The 17,102-nt window shown below is 44.0% G+C and overlaps 1 protein-coding gene across 8 annotated transcripts in view; it reads right to left on the bottom strand.

Annotated features, from left to right (window-relative positions):
- Positions 1-16,526, bottom strand: part of XPNPEP1 (X-prolyl aminopeptidase 1) — a 54,766-nt gene extending 38,240 nt beyond the window's left edge. For 2 of the 8 annotated variants that reach the window (XM_067709463.1, XM_067709464.1), the window contains exons 1-2: positions 16,082-16,132; positions 8,575-8,663 (exon numbers count right to left, since the gene is read on the bottom strand). Coding sequence is in view for 6 of the 8 variants with exons in the window: in XM_067709459.1 (XP_067565560.1) it covers positions 3,563-3,687; positions 8,575-8,663; positions 15,469-15,591; positions 16,082-16,113 (369 nt within the window). In the remaining 2 variants the exon portion in view is untranslated. Of the gene's footprint in view, positions 1-3,562; positions 3,688-8,574; positions 8,664-15,468; positions 15,592-16,081; positions 16,176-16,313 lie in introns of those variants that run through there. The other 6 variants (XM_067709459.1, XM_067709458.1, XM_067709457.1 and 3 more) reach the window with 6 other exon arrangements.
- Between the last annotated feature and the right edge of the window lie 576 nt (positions 16,527-17,102).

The raw sequence follows: 17,102 nt of genomic DNA, 5'->3' as shown, positions 1-17,102 counted from the left end.
TTCCTCTGCTACTTACACCTCCTCAGGCCCAAGCTATGTTGGCTACCCTACCTACTCATCCAGCCCTTAGTCAAGATGAAACTTTGGTTCCTATGAAGCTGGTGAATCTTGTTCATCTAGAGAACAGAGGTGAATGGAAGAATTCTGTTACCAAAGCCCCACCCTAAACCCCACCAGTCTCTCCTTACCTCCCCCCGTCTACAGTACAGGGCCACCTCGGCTTTCTCACGTGCCAACAGCCCCCTTCTGGCCTGATCTGCTGCTTCTCCTACACTTACACATTGTTCTCCCACCTCCCCCTTCACCCCTTCAACCACTTCTACTTGCCAAACCCTCATCTTCAGGGGCCTCTCCTCTTTACACCGCCGCTTCCTCTCACGTCTTCAAGGAGCAAGTTCAAACCCACTGTGGTACAAAAAGTGCTACTGAAGGTCAACAGACTAAGGAATTCCATGGAACAGAGTCCCTACCCCACTCCTGAGATGACTGTGGAAATTCCATGGACATTTAAATCTGAAAAGTGCTGAATACTTCATCTGTTCCTTAGAGTTGTACAGTACACACTCATATATTAAAGGCCCTGAGAAATCCTACAGTTAAGAAACTGTTCAAATGGGCAAAGGACTTGAATAGACACTTCTCCAAAGAAGATACACAAATGGCCAACAAGCACATGAAAGGATGCTCAACATCACTAATCACCAGGGAAATATGAGTCAAAACCACGACATATTACCTCATATCCATTAGGACACCACCACCAAAAAAAAGAAATAACAAGTGCCGGCAAGGATGTAAAGAAATTGGAATTCTTGCACGCTGTTGGGGTAAATGTAAAATGGCATGGCCACCATGGGCAACAGTATGGAGGTTCCTGAAAAAATTAAAAATAGAATTACTATAGGATCCAGCAATCCCACTTCAGGTATATATCCAAAAGAATTGAACAAGATCTCAAAGAGACATTTACAGATCCATGTTCAGTGCAGCATTATTCACAAGAGCCAAGAGGTGGAAGCAACCTGAATGTTCATACACAAATGAATAAAGAAAATGTAGTATGTGCATACAATGGATTATTATTTAGCCTTATAAAAGAGGAAATCCCGTCATAAGCTACAACATGGATGAACCTTGAGGACATTACACTAAGTGAAATTAAGCCAGCTACCAAAAGACAATACTGCATGATTCCACTTAGATGAGGCACCTAAGGTGGTCAAATTCTTAGAAAGTAGGATGGAAGTCGGCGGGGACAGGGAGAGGTGTTCAGTGGCTGTAGTTTCAGGTTTGTAAGACGAAAACGTTCTAGAGATCTGCTGTACAATTATGTGCACACAGTTAACACTGATGCATTGTACAGTGGTGTGAAAAATGGTTAAATGTTAAGTTTTTTTACCACAATAAAAAAAAAAAGGAACTGTTCCGCTCATTTCACTATGTTCTTGACCCCTGACTACATTTTTTGCAGAACACCTTACAAAACACAACAGGAATGCTGTAGAATACGGTTTGGGAAACTCTGTTCTAAACATCAAAATATCCTGAATGTCATGCTGTCGCCTCAAATCATCCAATCCCTTTGGTTATTCATTTCAGCCCTTCATTTGCTTCTGAGGCCAGGAAGACTCCTGTGCCTCCAAGCAGGGGTCCAATCTTGATGCTGTCCCCAGGTTAACACTGGCCTGATATTGTCACGACCATATGGTTTGCCACCGTTGGAGAAGGGGCAGAAAGGAGGTCAGCTAGGGTGGACCTCTTTGGGGAATTTAGCTTCAGCTAACAGTAATACCCTTATCTGCCACCCCCTCCATCATGGCAGACCCTCATCAGTCATGTCAGTGCCACACGTGATCTCACTTGTGAGCACGCACACACACACACACACACACACGCACGCACACACACGTACTTATACACTCACAGTGACCAAGGGTAAACACCAAGCTACTACACTGATCAAATTCTCACCCAGGACTCCGGATTTGCAATTAAGGTTCTGGTTCAATCTGGTATCTTGAAAGTAACAGATAAAGAGATATATATGCAGAAATTGTGGGGTGGCCATCTATTCACTATCTACCTTGTTGCCTGAGACAGAAAGAAACTTATCTGCAGCAAGAGCTGAAACCCCTCCCATTCCAGTCCTCCTAGGGGGCCAGCTGCACCCTGCCCTCAGGTTCCACGGGACATCCTACCTGAGGCACAACTCCAGAGAGTACCATTCACAACCTGGAGTTGTGCCAGTGCAGTGGCCCTGCCCCTAAGTCCTTATAAAGCAGCATTTTTATTGCTCAGAGTACTTCAAGGTGGTTTCTATTGCCTGCAACTAAAGAATTCTAGAACACCAGTATTTCTGACTATTGCTTTTTACTTCCTTAGGCTTTTGCCAGAGGAACTTACCACCTTGTTTCTGAAAAGCACCCTAAGCTTCCCTGCTTCTCTGCCTTTGCTCCTACTAATCCTTCTATCTAGAATCCCTTCCCCCTTCTCTATTTACCCAACTCTATGCGTCCTTCAAGGCCACGTTCACATGCCTCCCGTGCCCATGAAGCCTTCCATCACCCTCCCCTCTTACCCTCAAACATCCACAGCCCTCTGCCCAGATTTTCTTGATGGAACATCCACATTCCACCTTGCAATATAGACACGTGTATGCATATCTTAACTCCATCACTAAACTGTCTGCTTCTTGAGACCAGGACCATTCTCATCTTTGTGTCATGTACCATACCTAAGGCAGTGCACATAAACAAAGGCTATAAAAAGTATATGTGTAGATGACTCTATGGAAGAATAGCACTTTGTATACCGTCTCAGGTCTCTACTAAACCGTAAACACGGGAGGGCAGGAATTCAAACTTAAATTCGTCTTTGTAACCCTGCAGTACCATGACCATGGTGTAGGCATCCAAACACCTGCTGACTCAATGAGCTAAAAAAGTAAATCCTAGAATCCTTTCGTCCTCTGCTTTTCAGCCCCATCACATGCAGTCTCCACCTCTCTAAACCCGACTCTCCCATAATTAAATCACTCGTGTTCTCAGATATAGAGGGCACTTATTGAAATGCTTCCGCCAAAGGCAGTGGCTGGGGGGATGACGGGGGTAATATACAGAATCATCCCTAAAACCTGCTAGAGTGGAGATCCAAGATGAATTTCTGGCTGCCCTTCTGGCTGTGCCAGTGGGACAGGACAGTCTGGATGGGGAGAAGGGAGGCAGGACAGACAATTCTGCTGGGGACATGGTGTGGCAAAGGAGATGGGGTAAAGTGCATAAGCAACAGAGAGGTCCAGACTTCTGCCCCTTCGTTTATCTCCTAATTGTTCCACAATTTATTGAAAGCTAGCTATATACACTGGAAATAAGGAAGCCAGGGCCACATCAATAAGCATTCAGTGAGACTCTACTGGACACAGGTCCCTGTGCCTAGCCCTGGAGAACATGCTTAGATGTGAGTTGACAACTTGAATCCTACAAACACATTGGGGCTGAGGGAAAGGAATAAAAAGAAACGAGGGGCTGACGAGTTCCATCACCAGCCCATCTCCACTCAGTACCTGGTGGGCATCTCCCGACGGGATGATGTAGGCCTGGATTGGTTCTGTCACATACTCCAGGTTCCTCATGGCTTGTCTCAGCTGCCGAAGCAGCTCCGAAGTTACCTTTGGAGCCATTCTGCTGTCTGCAACAACAGGAGAGTTTGTACCAAAACCAGACTGCTCCACGCCACTCAATGACTAGTTAAGTACCAGAGTGGTACATTTGTTATAACTGATGATCTATATTGACACATCACGATCCCCCGAAGTCCACAGTTTACATTAGGGTTCACTGTTGGTGCTGTATACTCTATGGGTTTTGACAAATGTATAATGACATGTATCCATCATTATGATTTAATAGTTTAATAGTTTTCATTGCCCTAAAAATCCTCTCTGCTCAGTCTATTCCTCCTTCTTTCCCCTCCCCCCAATCCATTGGAATGACTAATCTTTTTACTGTCTCCATAGTTTTGCCTTTTCCAGAAAGTCATATTGTTGTAATCTTACAGTATATAGCCTTTTCAGATAGGCTTCTTTCACTTAGCAATATGCATTTAAGATTCCTCCATGTCTCTTCATGGATTAATAGTTCATCTCTTTTCATTGCTGAATAATATTCCATTGTCTGGATGTACCACCGTTTGTTTATTCATTCACAAACTGAAGGACACCTTGGTTGCTCCCAAGTTTTGGTGATTATGAATAAAAATAAAACATCCATGTTGCAGGTTTTTCTGTAGACGTAAGTTTTCAATTCCTTTGGATAAATACCAAGGCACATGATTGCTGGATCACATGGTAAGAGTATATTTGGTTTTGTAAGAAACTACCAAAATGTCTTCTAAAGTGGTTGTACCATTTTGCATTCCCACCATTAATGAATGCAAGTTCCTGCTGGTCCACATCCTAGCCACCATTTGGTGTTGTCAGACTTTTGGATTTTGCCAACCCATTTTTTAAACAAATACAAAATACCTGACTTAACCAAAAACATCCTAATGTACAATGCTGTAAGTAATTTACGTTGAGGCTATTGTACTACAGGTTATCCTCAAGAATTTACACCCTGGCTCACTGTGGCTTGTACTCTGCTAGGTATAGATCCTTTTTTTGGTTTTTTTCTTTAGCATTTTTATCTGCTGCTTCTCCATCATCACCAGCACCTTAGGCTATAAAAGCCTGTCTTTATGGTTATCTCCAACAGATTCCCCTACGAGGTACCATACTACTACTATTGGGACTCACTGAAAAAGTGCCCCATTTTATTCATAATCTGCAAGGGCAGCTTCAGCTGCTGGCCTCAGGGCTCCCACTCAGAAGTCTCCAAAAGACAGAAGTACTCAAAGAGAGAGACAATGGAAATGGTCCTATTCATGATTCAAACATGTCCATGATCCCTGCATTACAGATGCTTCTGAATACTTTTCAGAGGGACATCCTTTCCTTTTGTCTGACCTACTGAGCCTATAATTTCTCATGTACTTGAAAAAGAGGGATCAGAAGTATCTAATCTGACCTAAATTTATATGTCAATACCTCCATTGGGTTCAAAATGAAGCCTATTATGACCTCATAAGCTTGCCAGTATCTGAAAACTTTATTATGACGTCTTTCAGGAGCTTCAGAATAAATCTGTGTTTCCGAACCATATTTCTGAGCAATTTAACATTTTTAAAAGTCAAGCAAAAACGTAGACATCCTTTGGAGCAGTATTCCAACCTTGGCTGCACATAAGAACTACCTGGGGAACTTATTTAATTAGTCTGGAGTACAGCCTGAGCATCTGGAATTTTAAAAAGCAACTATATGACAGCAGCCAGTATATTTTCTTTCAAGATCATTAATTTCCTCATAGAATTGGGCTTCTATTTGGGCACATCCTGACTTAACAGATTTTGATGGCACTGACTAGGTGTTTATAGCACTGACTGTAGTATGGATCGATATTTTGTTACTGACTTCATCAATGAAGTCAACAGAACTAACGGCAAGCACAAAATCCTCAGTTACAAACTGAAAACCATCAAAGGCAAAATGGAGCCGGTCAAAGACATCCTCTGCTTCCTGGTCACCACAACCGTCCTCCTCAACACCACATTCTGACCTTCATCACCATCTCTTGCCTCATCATTACATTCCTCCTCTTGACTGGCCTCCCCAGAATCACCAGCATCCTCAGTTTCACTCCACTACAGTGGCATCTTCACACTTCCCTCCACAATGCCACCTGCCCCCCTCACCACTATTAACATCTCCCCTGAGCCTTCCTTCCTCATCCTTCATGCCCTTCATATTTGGTCGGTGTCCTGAGTCTGATGCAGCCACTTGTCACCTATATCAGACCCAATGAAAGAACTCCCAATACCACAACTAACAGATAAGATGTGATAAGGGGTGGGAAGCAGCCGCATAGCACAGGGATATCAGCTCAGTGCTTTGTGACCGTCTGGAGGGGTGGGATAGGGAGGGTGGGAGGGAGGGAGATTCAAGAAGGAAGAGATATGGGAACATATGTATATGTATAACTGATTCACTTTGTTATAAAGCAGAAACTAACACACCAACGTAAAGCAATTATACCCCAATAAAGATGTTAAAAAAAAAAAAGATGTGATAAGGGGCAGTGGCTGAGGCAACGAATGGGCTGTGGCAGTGGAAGCACCTATCAAGGAGGAGGATACAATGGGCAAAGGTGGCTGAGGGAGAGGTGGCCACAGGCCAACAGGCCTTAAAAGTGACTGAATGGGTGAGCAGCTAGAGCTGAGGAGGAGACAGAGCAGGTATAATTATAAGACCCAGCCAATGAGGTGGCAGCAGTTGAAATGAGTCAAGATGGCGGAGGTGAAAATTATGGCTGGTGATCCTCATAGGGTAATTTTTATGAGGATTAAATGGGCTACTATATACAAAGCACTTAGAAATAGGGCCTGGCATATAGTAAATGTTCTGTTTGCAATTACTAGAGGTAGATACACAATTAACTAACTATGAAAGCAACGTGATAAATGGTGCATTAGGTGTATATATTGCTTCTCCTTAAGGCAGAGACCATGTCATCTTCATCTCTGAATCCATGTATCTAGCCAAGCACCTAACATATGCATACACTCACTCAAAGATGGCTGAATGAATATCACAACTTTGTGTCTATGATCTTTTCAGACTCAGCATAACAGTAATGAATCTTCAGTGAAAGAAAGCTAGTATCCTAGAAGATGCTGTATAATAGCATCTGCTCATTCCATATCCCATTACTTTTCAGAAATGTTAGAAGCAGCCAAGAGCTAATCAGGGTGTGCAGGGAAGCGGGGAGCCAAGAACAACAAACCTAGGCCATGATGTAAAATTAGCCCATACATTGCCAGGCATTTTTAAATCATGCTTTAAAAAGAATGACTCATTTGAAAGTCTCTTGCATATGTGGGTCTGCTTTTAGACATAAGCTCCTAAACCTTCAGCCTTTATCACAAACAAAAGACTTTTCACTGCTTGGAAGTACATGAAGAGCACACCCTATTTACCTCACTGGGTGGCTAGGAGAATTTAACATGACAGCATGTGTGAAAGCTCCATGCACAGCATCTGATACATTGTAGAAGCTCAAGAAATATTATTTGAATCTGACTCTGAAGCACCAGCTGGGATTCCTCCATGCCTTGTTATAAGAGAAGGGACTAGTTTACTCCAATTTCAGCATCTTAACATTTGTACAGATGCCAAGCTGCTTTTCCAGCATCCATAGCTTTAGAGATGGTGGTTTGTTTCTCTGTCCCACTGCTGAGCAAGGGCCAAGGGCTTTACATACATTAGTGGTTAATTCTCACAATAATCCCCCCCAGGGAGATTTCACTATTCCCATTTTACAGATAAATAAACAGGAGTTAAATCCTTGCCCAAATCAGCTGGGTCATCAGGACCAGGACCCCAGCTCTAGCGAATCACCAAGCCCACGCTCTATTAGATCATATTATCTAGGGGACATAACAGAGGCTCTCTTAAAGCATTCTAAGACCAAAGGAATCGAAACAAGTGGGCTCCAGTTTCCAGCTGGGATTTACAACCTCAGACAACTGAAGCTTTCCAGTTTCCAGCTGGGATTTACAACCTCAGACAACTGAAGCTCCCTGAACCTCTATTTCTTCATATGTAATAAAAAGAAAGGTAAGTTCTCTTCAAACTCTAAATTCAATTATTCTATCACTTTTCCCTTTCCTGCTTCCTCTTTTTCCCATTCCTTCCTCTCCTCCCTCCTAACACGGCCCCAAATGTGTTGGGTACATCTACATTTTTAAAGAAAAAGGACCTAAAATTGGATGTAGCTGCAGCATTGACCTTCCAAAGAAAGATCCGTTACGGTTTCTAATGTGCTTCACGGGATTGATTTTTTCAGTCAACTAGAAGGAAACACTATAGTTCTCCTGGGTAGCCCACAGAAAAGCACCAGTTTACATGGGCCAGAAATATAGAAATACACCACTTTTCAGAATTCAGGTTTCTGGCAACCCAATAATATAACTAACCAGTCCTGGGAAGAGGATACGGTTCCAGAAAATTTTCCCAAAAAGATTTTCCTGAATGCCCATTCAATTTATAAAGCACAATAATACACCATAAACTTTTCTTATTTCATAGTCTTATGATGAAAACTGAAAGCTAATCTCTAAGGTGGTCAATAAAGGATTACATTAGAAATTAGAAAAATCAGAATAGGACTTTTTCAATAACAACCTGTCTCTACCACTACCACCACCGTCACCACCATCCCAAGAACAGGAAATGCAAAAACCATAACTCTAACTTTCTACTGAAAAATAACTATACGCACACACACACATAAAAACAATAACCAACAACCCGGGAAACCAAAAGACAAAATGGTTTTTAATTTCCAGATATATATCCCTTCATCCCCACGCATGATCAATTATTAATCCCTTACCCTCTCTTCTCTCCCAACTTGGTGTTGGGGTGAGGGAACCCAAAATCCTTTTGAGATGTTCCATCTCAGTAACAGATAAAATTATTACCTGTTTCTACACCTGGGTCTCCTGAGTGTGTCGCCTCGTTAGGTTCAATTATTCTTAGATTTTTCAGCTGAAAATCCTGGTAGTTTGCCCTAAGGAAGAGAAAGAACAGGATATTGCAGACTTTGACCTTAGTAAACGTGGCAAGGCTTAGTCAGAGAGGAACATCAACTTGACTTAGCCGTTTTCCTTCGTGAGTCAGAAGAACTCTCACCCCAGTATCAGTGATGAAATAAGTTTCAGATAAAACTTGCAGATACAACAAGACCACTGGCAGGTAAACCTTCTCAGTCTCAATCTCTAATTCATGATTTCTCTTCAGCTATGTCTAATCTCCTGTTTAACTAGTCTAAAAATATTTTATTTGCAATGACTATATTTTTCACATGTACAGCTCTATTTGGTTCTTTTTCAAATTTGCCTGTCCTTTCTTCATGGTGTCATATTCCTTCACTATGGTTTCTATTCCTTCTCTTAGCTTTAATTATTTGGGGCCCTTATTTTAAAATTCATTTCAGACCCTCCACTAGAAGGTCTTGGAATAGTAATCCTCAAGTTTGCTCGGTCTGCTGGCTCCCTCTTGGTGGGTCATTCTTTTTCTTACAGACTCACAGACTATTTTATCTATGAGAATGAGACGTATCCTGGATTGTACAAGCACTACTGTCCCTGCTGTTTGCTTCTGAGATTAATTTTCACTTTAACTTCTCAGCAAGGAGATTTACATACAAGTGTCCTGTCCTCATACAAGGATAGTCTGGTGCCATGGACCCCAACTACGAAGGCCTACAGCGTGTAAAATCCCTCAAGGCTCAGTTTACCAGATGTCATGCAGGCTTTAAGCTCCCCTACATTTCTGGCACCTGAGGATTTCTCTTTCTTTCAAGCCCATTCAGTCAATAAATATTTACTGAATTACTGAAAATCTTCTATAATCCAGGCCCTATTCTAGACACAACAGTGAACAAAACAGAGAACATCTCTGACCTCAAGAGGTTTACATGGTGGGGCAGGGGAAAGCAGGAGGATCCTAGAAGGGGAGGATATAGGAGGAGAGGCAACAGACACAAGAAAACAGTCTAACAGGCAGTGAGTATGTGTTCTATGAAAAAAAGTCAAGCAGGGCAAGGGGAAGACTGTCAGAGAGGTAAGAGGAAAGGTTATTTTAGATGGGGTTGCCATGCAAGGCCTCTTTACTAACAGATGACATTTTAGCAGAGACCTAAACAAAAGTGAGGGATGGAGCCATGTGGATGTCTAGGGGAAGAACACTCCAGAAAAGGGGAACAGCAAGTGCAAGGGCCCTAACGCATGGTATACCTGAAGGAAAGCAAGGAGGCCAGTGTGGTATTGATGTGTGTGTTGGAGGACAGGGAGGTAAGTGGTTAGGAGACAAGATCAGAGGCAACAAGGAGCCTGTTGTTGGCTATAGAAAGGGTTTTAGGTTTTATTCAGCTATGAACTTAAAAATAGTTTTAATTTTACCACACTTGTATGTGCTTAGACCACCACACAGCCAGACATTTTCACCAGTCACTCCAGGCCTGCTCTTAGATGGCTGCTACTTTAATTTCCTTGGACAGAATGAGGTGTCCTTTACTGGGGGAACCGTATACTCTTTCATTAAAAAGTAAGGTACCTAAATATTTCTTATAAATATAAATGCAAATATCCTCAACAAAATACTAGCAAACTGAATCCAGTAAGATATAAAAGGATCACACACCATCACCAAGTGGAATTTATCCCAGGTATTCAAGATTGGTTCAACATATAAAAATTAATGTAATACACAACGTCAATAGAATAAAGAACAAAAACTACATCATCATCTCAATAAACACAGAAAAAGCATTTGACAAAATCCAACACCCCTTCATGATGAAAGTACTCAACAAACTAGAAAAGGAGAAGTTCCTCAGTCTGATCAAGAATACTACAAAAGCCATGGCTAACATCAACCTTAATGTCAAAAGGCTGAATGCTTTCTCCCTAAGATCAGGAACAAAATAGAGATGTCCACTCTTGCTACCTCTAGTCAAGATTGTGCTGGAGGTCCTATCCAGGGCAATAAGGCAAGAAACTAAAACAAAAGCCATCCAGATTAGCAAAAACGAAGTAAAACTATCTCTACTGCAAATGGCATTATCTTCAATATAGAAAATCCTAAAGAATCCACACAAAAAATCAGAACTAGCAAACAAGCTCATCAAGAATGCAGGATACAGGGCATTCCCTGGTGGTCCAGTGGTTAGGACTCCACGCTTCCACTGCAGGGGCACGGGTTCGATCCCTGGTTGGGGAACTAAGATCCTGCATGTCATGTAACGTGGCCAAAAAAAGAAGAATGCAGTATATTAAATCAATATACAAAAATCTGTTGTATTTCTACATACTTGCAATGGACAATGCAAAAATGAAATTAAGAAAAGTTCATTTATGACAGCATCAAACCAATAAATACCTAAGAATAAATTTAACAAAAGAGGTAAAAAACCTATACTCTGAAAACTACAAAGCATTTTGAAAGAAATTAAAGAAGACCTAAATAAATGGAAAGACTTTCCATGTTCATGGGTTGGAAGACAATATTGTTAAAATGGCAATACTCCCCCAAATAATCTACAGATTCAATGCAATTCCTATCCAATTCTGGCTGGCTTCTATGTAGAAATTTACAAGCAGATCCTAAATTCATACAGAAATGCAAGGAATCCAGAATAACCAAAACAATCATGAAAAAGAACAAAGTTGAAGGATTCACCCTTCCTGATTTCAAAACTAATAAACCTACAGTAATCAAGACAGTGTGGTCCTGGCAAAAGGATAGACTTATAGATCAATGAAATGGAATTCAGAAATAAACCGTCACATTTACTGCCAATTTTTTACAAGGGTACCATTCAATGGAGAAAACTATAGTCTCTTCAACAAATGATGATGGGACACCTGGATATTCACATGTAAAAGAACCAAGCTGACCATCTACCCTCACACTATATACAAAACTTAACTCAAAATGGATCACACAGACATAAATGTTTTTTTAGAAGAAAACACAGGCATGAAGAAAACACTGCCTAACCTTGAATTAGGCAATGGTTTCTTAGATATGACATCAAAAGCACATGCCCCAAAACAAAAATAAATAGACTGGACTTCACTAAATTAAAGACTTTTATGCTTCAAAGGATACCATAAAGAAAGTGAAAAGACAACCCATAAAATAAGAAAATATTTGCAACTCATATATATGATAAGATTCTAGTATCCAGAGTATATAACTATTACAACTCAAAAATAAAAAGACAAATATTACAATTTTCAAATGGTCAAAGGCTTTAATAGATATTTCTCCTAAGAAGATATACAAATGGCCAATAATCACAGGAAAAGATTTTCAACATCATCATTCATTAGGGAAATGCAAATCAAAACCACAATGAGATACCACTTCACATCCACTAGGAAGATTATAATTAAAAACAAACAAACAAACAAAAAAAACCGGACAGTAACAAGTATGGGCAAGGATGTGGAAAAACTGGAACACCCAGACATTGCTGGTGGGAATGTAAAATGGTATAATAGCTTTGGAAAATTGTCTAGCATTCCTGAAAAGATTAAATACAGAGTTAGCCTATGACCCAGCAATTCCACTCCTAAGTGCATACCGAAGAAAACTAAGTCCACATAAAAGCTTACACACAATCAGCCTTTATCGCCTTTGTGCTTCTGTCTGTATTCCAACCCCCTTCCCCGCACTGGATCCTGCTGGAAGCAGCCTGGTCTGTTTCTGAGGCCCGGGTTCCTGTTCCGCTAACCCAACTCTCTAGTCACGTTTGCTTGGCTGTGTAACCAAATAGTTGGGATCACAGAAGAAGTCCCCTTCCCTGCATGTCAGCACAGAGGCTGTGACTGCCACCCAGGTTCCCCGCCAAGTGCCCTGTGCCCGAACCCGTCCCCGGCGTTGCACTGCGTGAGTTATGAGGTGGTGCCTTTCCCGGAACCCTCCTCTCGCTTGGACCCAAGAGAGACGACAGCTCTGGCTGGGGCTCTTGGTTTCGAGAGGGTCTGGACTGGTTTGGGTGCTTTAAAATAGATTTTTTAGTTCAGTGGTGCTTATGGGGGACACGGGAATAGAACTTCAGTGTGAGACTTGGGTGACGGGAAAGTTAAATATTGGTCTTTTTTATTATTTTTTTTTGCTTTGCTATTGTTACCACTTTTGTCTCCATGTTAAAATGCCCAAAATGGAAAAAAAAAAAAAAAAAGCTTACACACAAATGTTCATAGCAGCATTATTCATAATGGCCAAAAAGTAGAAACAACCCAAACGTCCATCAATTGATGGATAAATAAAAGTGGTCTCAACTCACAATGGAATATTATTTGGCAATAAAAAGGAATAATTACTGATACATGTTACATCACAGTAAACCTGGAACACATTTTATGCTAAGTGAAAAAAGCCAGTCAAATTAGACCATATATTGTTTGATTCCATATTCAGTGTCCAGAATGGGCAAATCCATAGAGACAGAAAGTAGATTAATGGTTGCCTAGGGCAGCGGTGGAGTTGGGGAAATGAGGAGTGACTGCAATGTGTACAGGGTTTCTTCTGTGGAGGATTAAAATGTTCTAAAAATTGACCGTGGTAATGGTTGTACAACTCTGGGAATATTCTCAAAACCACTTAATTGTACTTTTTAATAGGTGAATTGTGTGGTACATGAATTATATCTCAATAAAGCTGTTATATTTTACAAAGTAAGAAACCTTTTCTCGGACAGCGATACAAGTCACATTCTCACCTGATCTCCATTGACTTCATAGGCACATTTACAAGATGGTGAACCAAGGAAGTCAATTTCTCTATTCAAATTTAACTGGTGCCAGTGACTGGTTCAGACACAGGACAAGAGAGCTGGAGGGAGGTTATTCAGAAGTAGCCCTATTCATTCACTTCACAAGAGAAGAAACAAAGATAACTTGCCACAGGCCATACACATCAGGAGCTGCAAAGCCAAGACCAGAAATCAGGTCTGACAGCTGATGCTCACAGAGAACTTGAGTTTAAGCTCTCTCTGTCAGCATCACCACCTCCACCTGCCTGTAAGGATCAAAGGAGCCACAAAGCAGCTAAACATTAAAATGGTCATGCTCCTGTCATACCCTGGTCTCTGTAGAGTCCAAGATCTATCTACCCTTCACTTACTTGGACAGACACATTCTCAGACTCTCAGTCAAAGCAGGGCTATCATTAAATGTTAGAGCTAGAATATACCTCAGGGATGATCCAGCTCAGCTCCCCCCTCTAGAAAGAAACTGAGAAACAGAGATCACACAATTCGCTCAAGGCCTCGGGGCTATAGGATGACACAGCTAGAACTGGAGTCCAGGCCTGTCAACCTCCAGCTCAGTGCTCTTCTCCTGCCCAGGACTTCTTCAGTCTACACCTTCTCAGTGTCATGATGTGTCATGAGATGGGTAAGAAGAAAGAAGCATGCAGAGAACTTCCTGTTCAATCTTTTTATAAGATGGTTATGGCACATTTTTCTCCCTCTCTCTTTTTAAAGAACTCCCCGCAGTGTTGTTACCCTCCCCCTTCCCCCAGTCCATGATGAGAATCGTACATGTATATCATTCAGGATGGGGCAAAACAAGGACCAAAATGCTCAATCATGCCCTGTGAGGTGAGACAAGGGGAGAATGGAACAAGTTCTAGGATGAAGAAGTGGGCAATGTTATTTTGCCTACCCAGAATCCAACCCTCCTTCTTTTGATCAGAGCACCTAGGTTTTCTTTCTGAGAACGTCTCTTCTCCACTTTCAGTCCACAGAGTTGGAATGAGCCTCACCCATTCACCCACCAAGTACTGGGACCCAGACCTGCTCAATCCACCCCTCCAAATCACAATGATCGGTTCTGGGATGGACATTAGGATCAAATCAGTCCAGCAAGGATCAGATCTGGAATTTCTGCTCCAACCATTGGGTAAAAGGGCTCTATTTCTGCGGGGGCTGTCAGACTAGAACTGTCATAACCTGCCAAAGGAGAAAGTCTGCCTGAGAATGAAGCCAACACTGAAGAAATCAGAGCCAAGAGGTGTAAGAGAGAAGCCAAGTCTGATGCCAGTGTGGTCTCGTGGACTCAGCTGCACTAGAAGCCAGCTCACCCCCTTACCTAAGTCCATTTGAGTTTAGTTTCCATCACCTAAACTAAGTCATGTTTACACTGAATGGCACTCAAATTCTGCCATTAGGGGAGGTGCCTGGGGCAAATGGCCTCCCTTCTCTCAGCCTCTCAATTGCCTCTTGTGTGAGGTAAGGAGGCTCTCTCAGCTGATACTGAAAGACCCTTCTACCCTTAAAATGTTGTGATTCTATGAATCCAGCAAAGACCAACTTGGTCCTCGAAGGCTACTTCTCAGCCTATAAGTTTCTAGAAAGAGAACTCATTATCCACTTGCCTGACCCCACTTCCAGCACTTAACACATAGGCAGCTCCTTCCCCATGCAGGTTAGCCGCACATCAGACACCCTTCCACCGAGCGGGCAGGTCCTCTACTCATCCCCAACATGCTGTGGCAAGGCCAAGTCCAAGTCAAGGTCAGCTTGGGATCTGTCCACTCACAAACACAAGCACAAGCCATGGTCTGTGTTCAGCAAGTGAGTCTGGTCATGCTGTCCAGCCTCTTCATTCAAGTTGCAACTGTTCAGAGGACAGCTGATCCCGTGCGGATTGCCAGGGAGTTTGGCTTCTGGCCTTTGTGACATCTCAACGTAACTCTCAGTCTCCCATTTTGTCAGCTGCTCTGGTTAAGTATACCCTGGTTGTGGCGGAAGCACAGGCTGAAAGCCGTTTAATGTGAAACCAGAGGATTATCCTTCTCACCTCCCTGAATCCAGGGAGAACCCAGGGCAGGTTACTGGTGGGATTTTCCTGGAGATTATGCCCAAGTATTCCCGTACACAGCCTCTGAAACCATCTAGGTGGGAAGGGCCGCGGCTGCCGATCCTAGTGGCGGTGACAGATCAGGAAGACGAACTGAAGGTGTCATACTGTAATTTGAGAATTACATTCCCAGGGTAGAGGGGCGAGGGCAGGGGCTCGCCCGCCTCCGCGAACCCCGGGAGGGGCCAGGAGGGGTCAACTTCCTGCCACAGCGGGGCCTCTGGCCGGGCCGGGGAGGGGGCTGCGATGGCCACCGCCCCCTCAGGCCGAGCGCCGCAGCTCCGCACACACACTTGTCCGGGGACCCGGCTCGGGCTGCCCGGGGATGCCCGCGACCCCGCCGGAAACGAACCGGAACTTGCCCGGCTGCATGGCTCCCTCCCCGTGGCCTCGCTCGCGGGGCTCCGGTCAGCCCCGGCCGGCGCCCGACTGCGGTGGGCAGCCCACCGCTCCTCACCCGCTCGTCCCTGCCCTCCAGAGTGCAACATGCGCGCTCGGGGCCGGGGGTGGCGCGCGCTGCCCGGACACCGGCTCCGCGGCAGAGTGCCCTCACCTTACTCGCGGTGCCTTTCTGGAGGCTGCCATTCGGTGGTGACGTACCCCGGCCGACGTCACAGCAGCGCAGACCAGCTGATCTCCCGTGGACCTGCGAGAGGGAAGGAGGCCGGCCTCGCCCGCCTCTGTGACGTACGCCCGCGCCGCGGCCCCGCCCACCCTCAGGCACCCGCCCACCCGCCCTCCAGACCGCCCCACCCCCCGGGACCCGTCTGCGCTCCCATCCCAACCCGCATCGCGTCTTTCCTTGCGGCGAGCGAGAGGGTGGAGGCTGTGCCGCGGCGCGTCAGTTCTGTTCATTTTTCTCGCCATTCCCCAAGGAGGAAAAAGAAGGGCTTTGTCGGCTGAAGGGGCTTCGGCGCGATGAGCTGCCCTTCAGGGATGTTCTAGCTTTTAGGAGGACGTGGCCGGTTCTGGAAGTACCTCAGCACGACCTCACTTCCTGAAGCTTTACCATATCCCCCAGATCACTTATACAGGCAAAATCCCGCTGCACACTCCACTTGGATAGCCAATAGGCTCCTCAGACTTACAATGTCCGAACGGCACTCCTGGCCCAATGCACCAAAACAAAACTGTGCTCCACCAAACAATCAGTGGCTAGATCTTGGAGTCATCCCTGCCTTTTTTACACCCCACGTCCAGTCTGTCAGAAAATCGTGTCGGCCATGTCTTCAAAACAGATCCCTAATCCAACCGCTCCTCACTACCCACACCTGTCCCCCCTCTAGGTCTGCGTCACTACCTTCTCACCCTTGAGATTGATTACTCAGGCTTCCCTAATGCCACGGGCACCTGCACAGTCTAGTCTAAACACAGCAGCCAGCTCAGTCCTTTGAAGTCTGAGATCTTGTCCCTGCTCTGCTTAGCACTTTCTGATGGTTCCTCATTTCACTCAGGCTAAAATCTCTGCTTGATTTGCCCCTAACCATTTCCTGCTGTTCTCACACTGATCGCTCTGCTCCAGTGAATCTGACCTCCTTGCTTTCCTTGAAAAAGCCAGGCACACTCATGCCCCA

The sequence above is a fragment of the Pseudorca crassidens genome, chromosome 16 (assembly GCF_039906515.1).
Source record: "Pseudorca crassidens isolate mPseCra1 chromosome 16, mPseCra1.hap1, whole genome shotgun sequence".
In the NCBI taxonomy this organism is placed as follows: Eukaryota; Metazoa; Chordata; class Mammalia; order Artiodactyla; family Delphinidae; genus Pseudorca; species Pseudorca crassidens.
The sequence above is the reverse complement of the archived record's forward strand: the minus strand, read 5'-3'. Positions and strand labels throughout refer to the sequence as shown.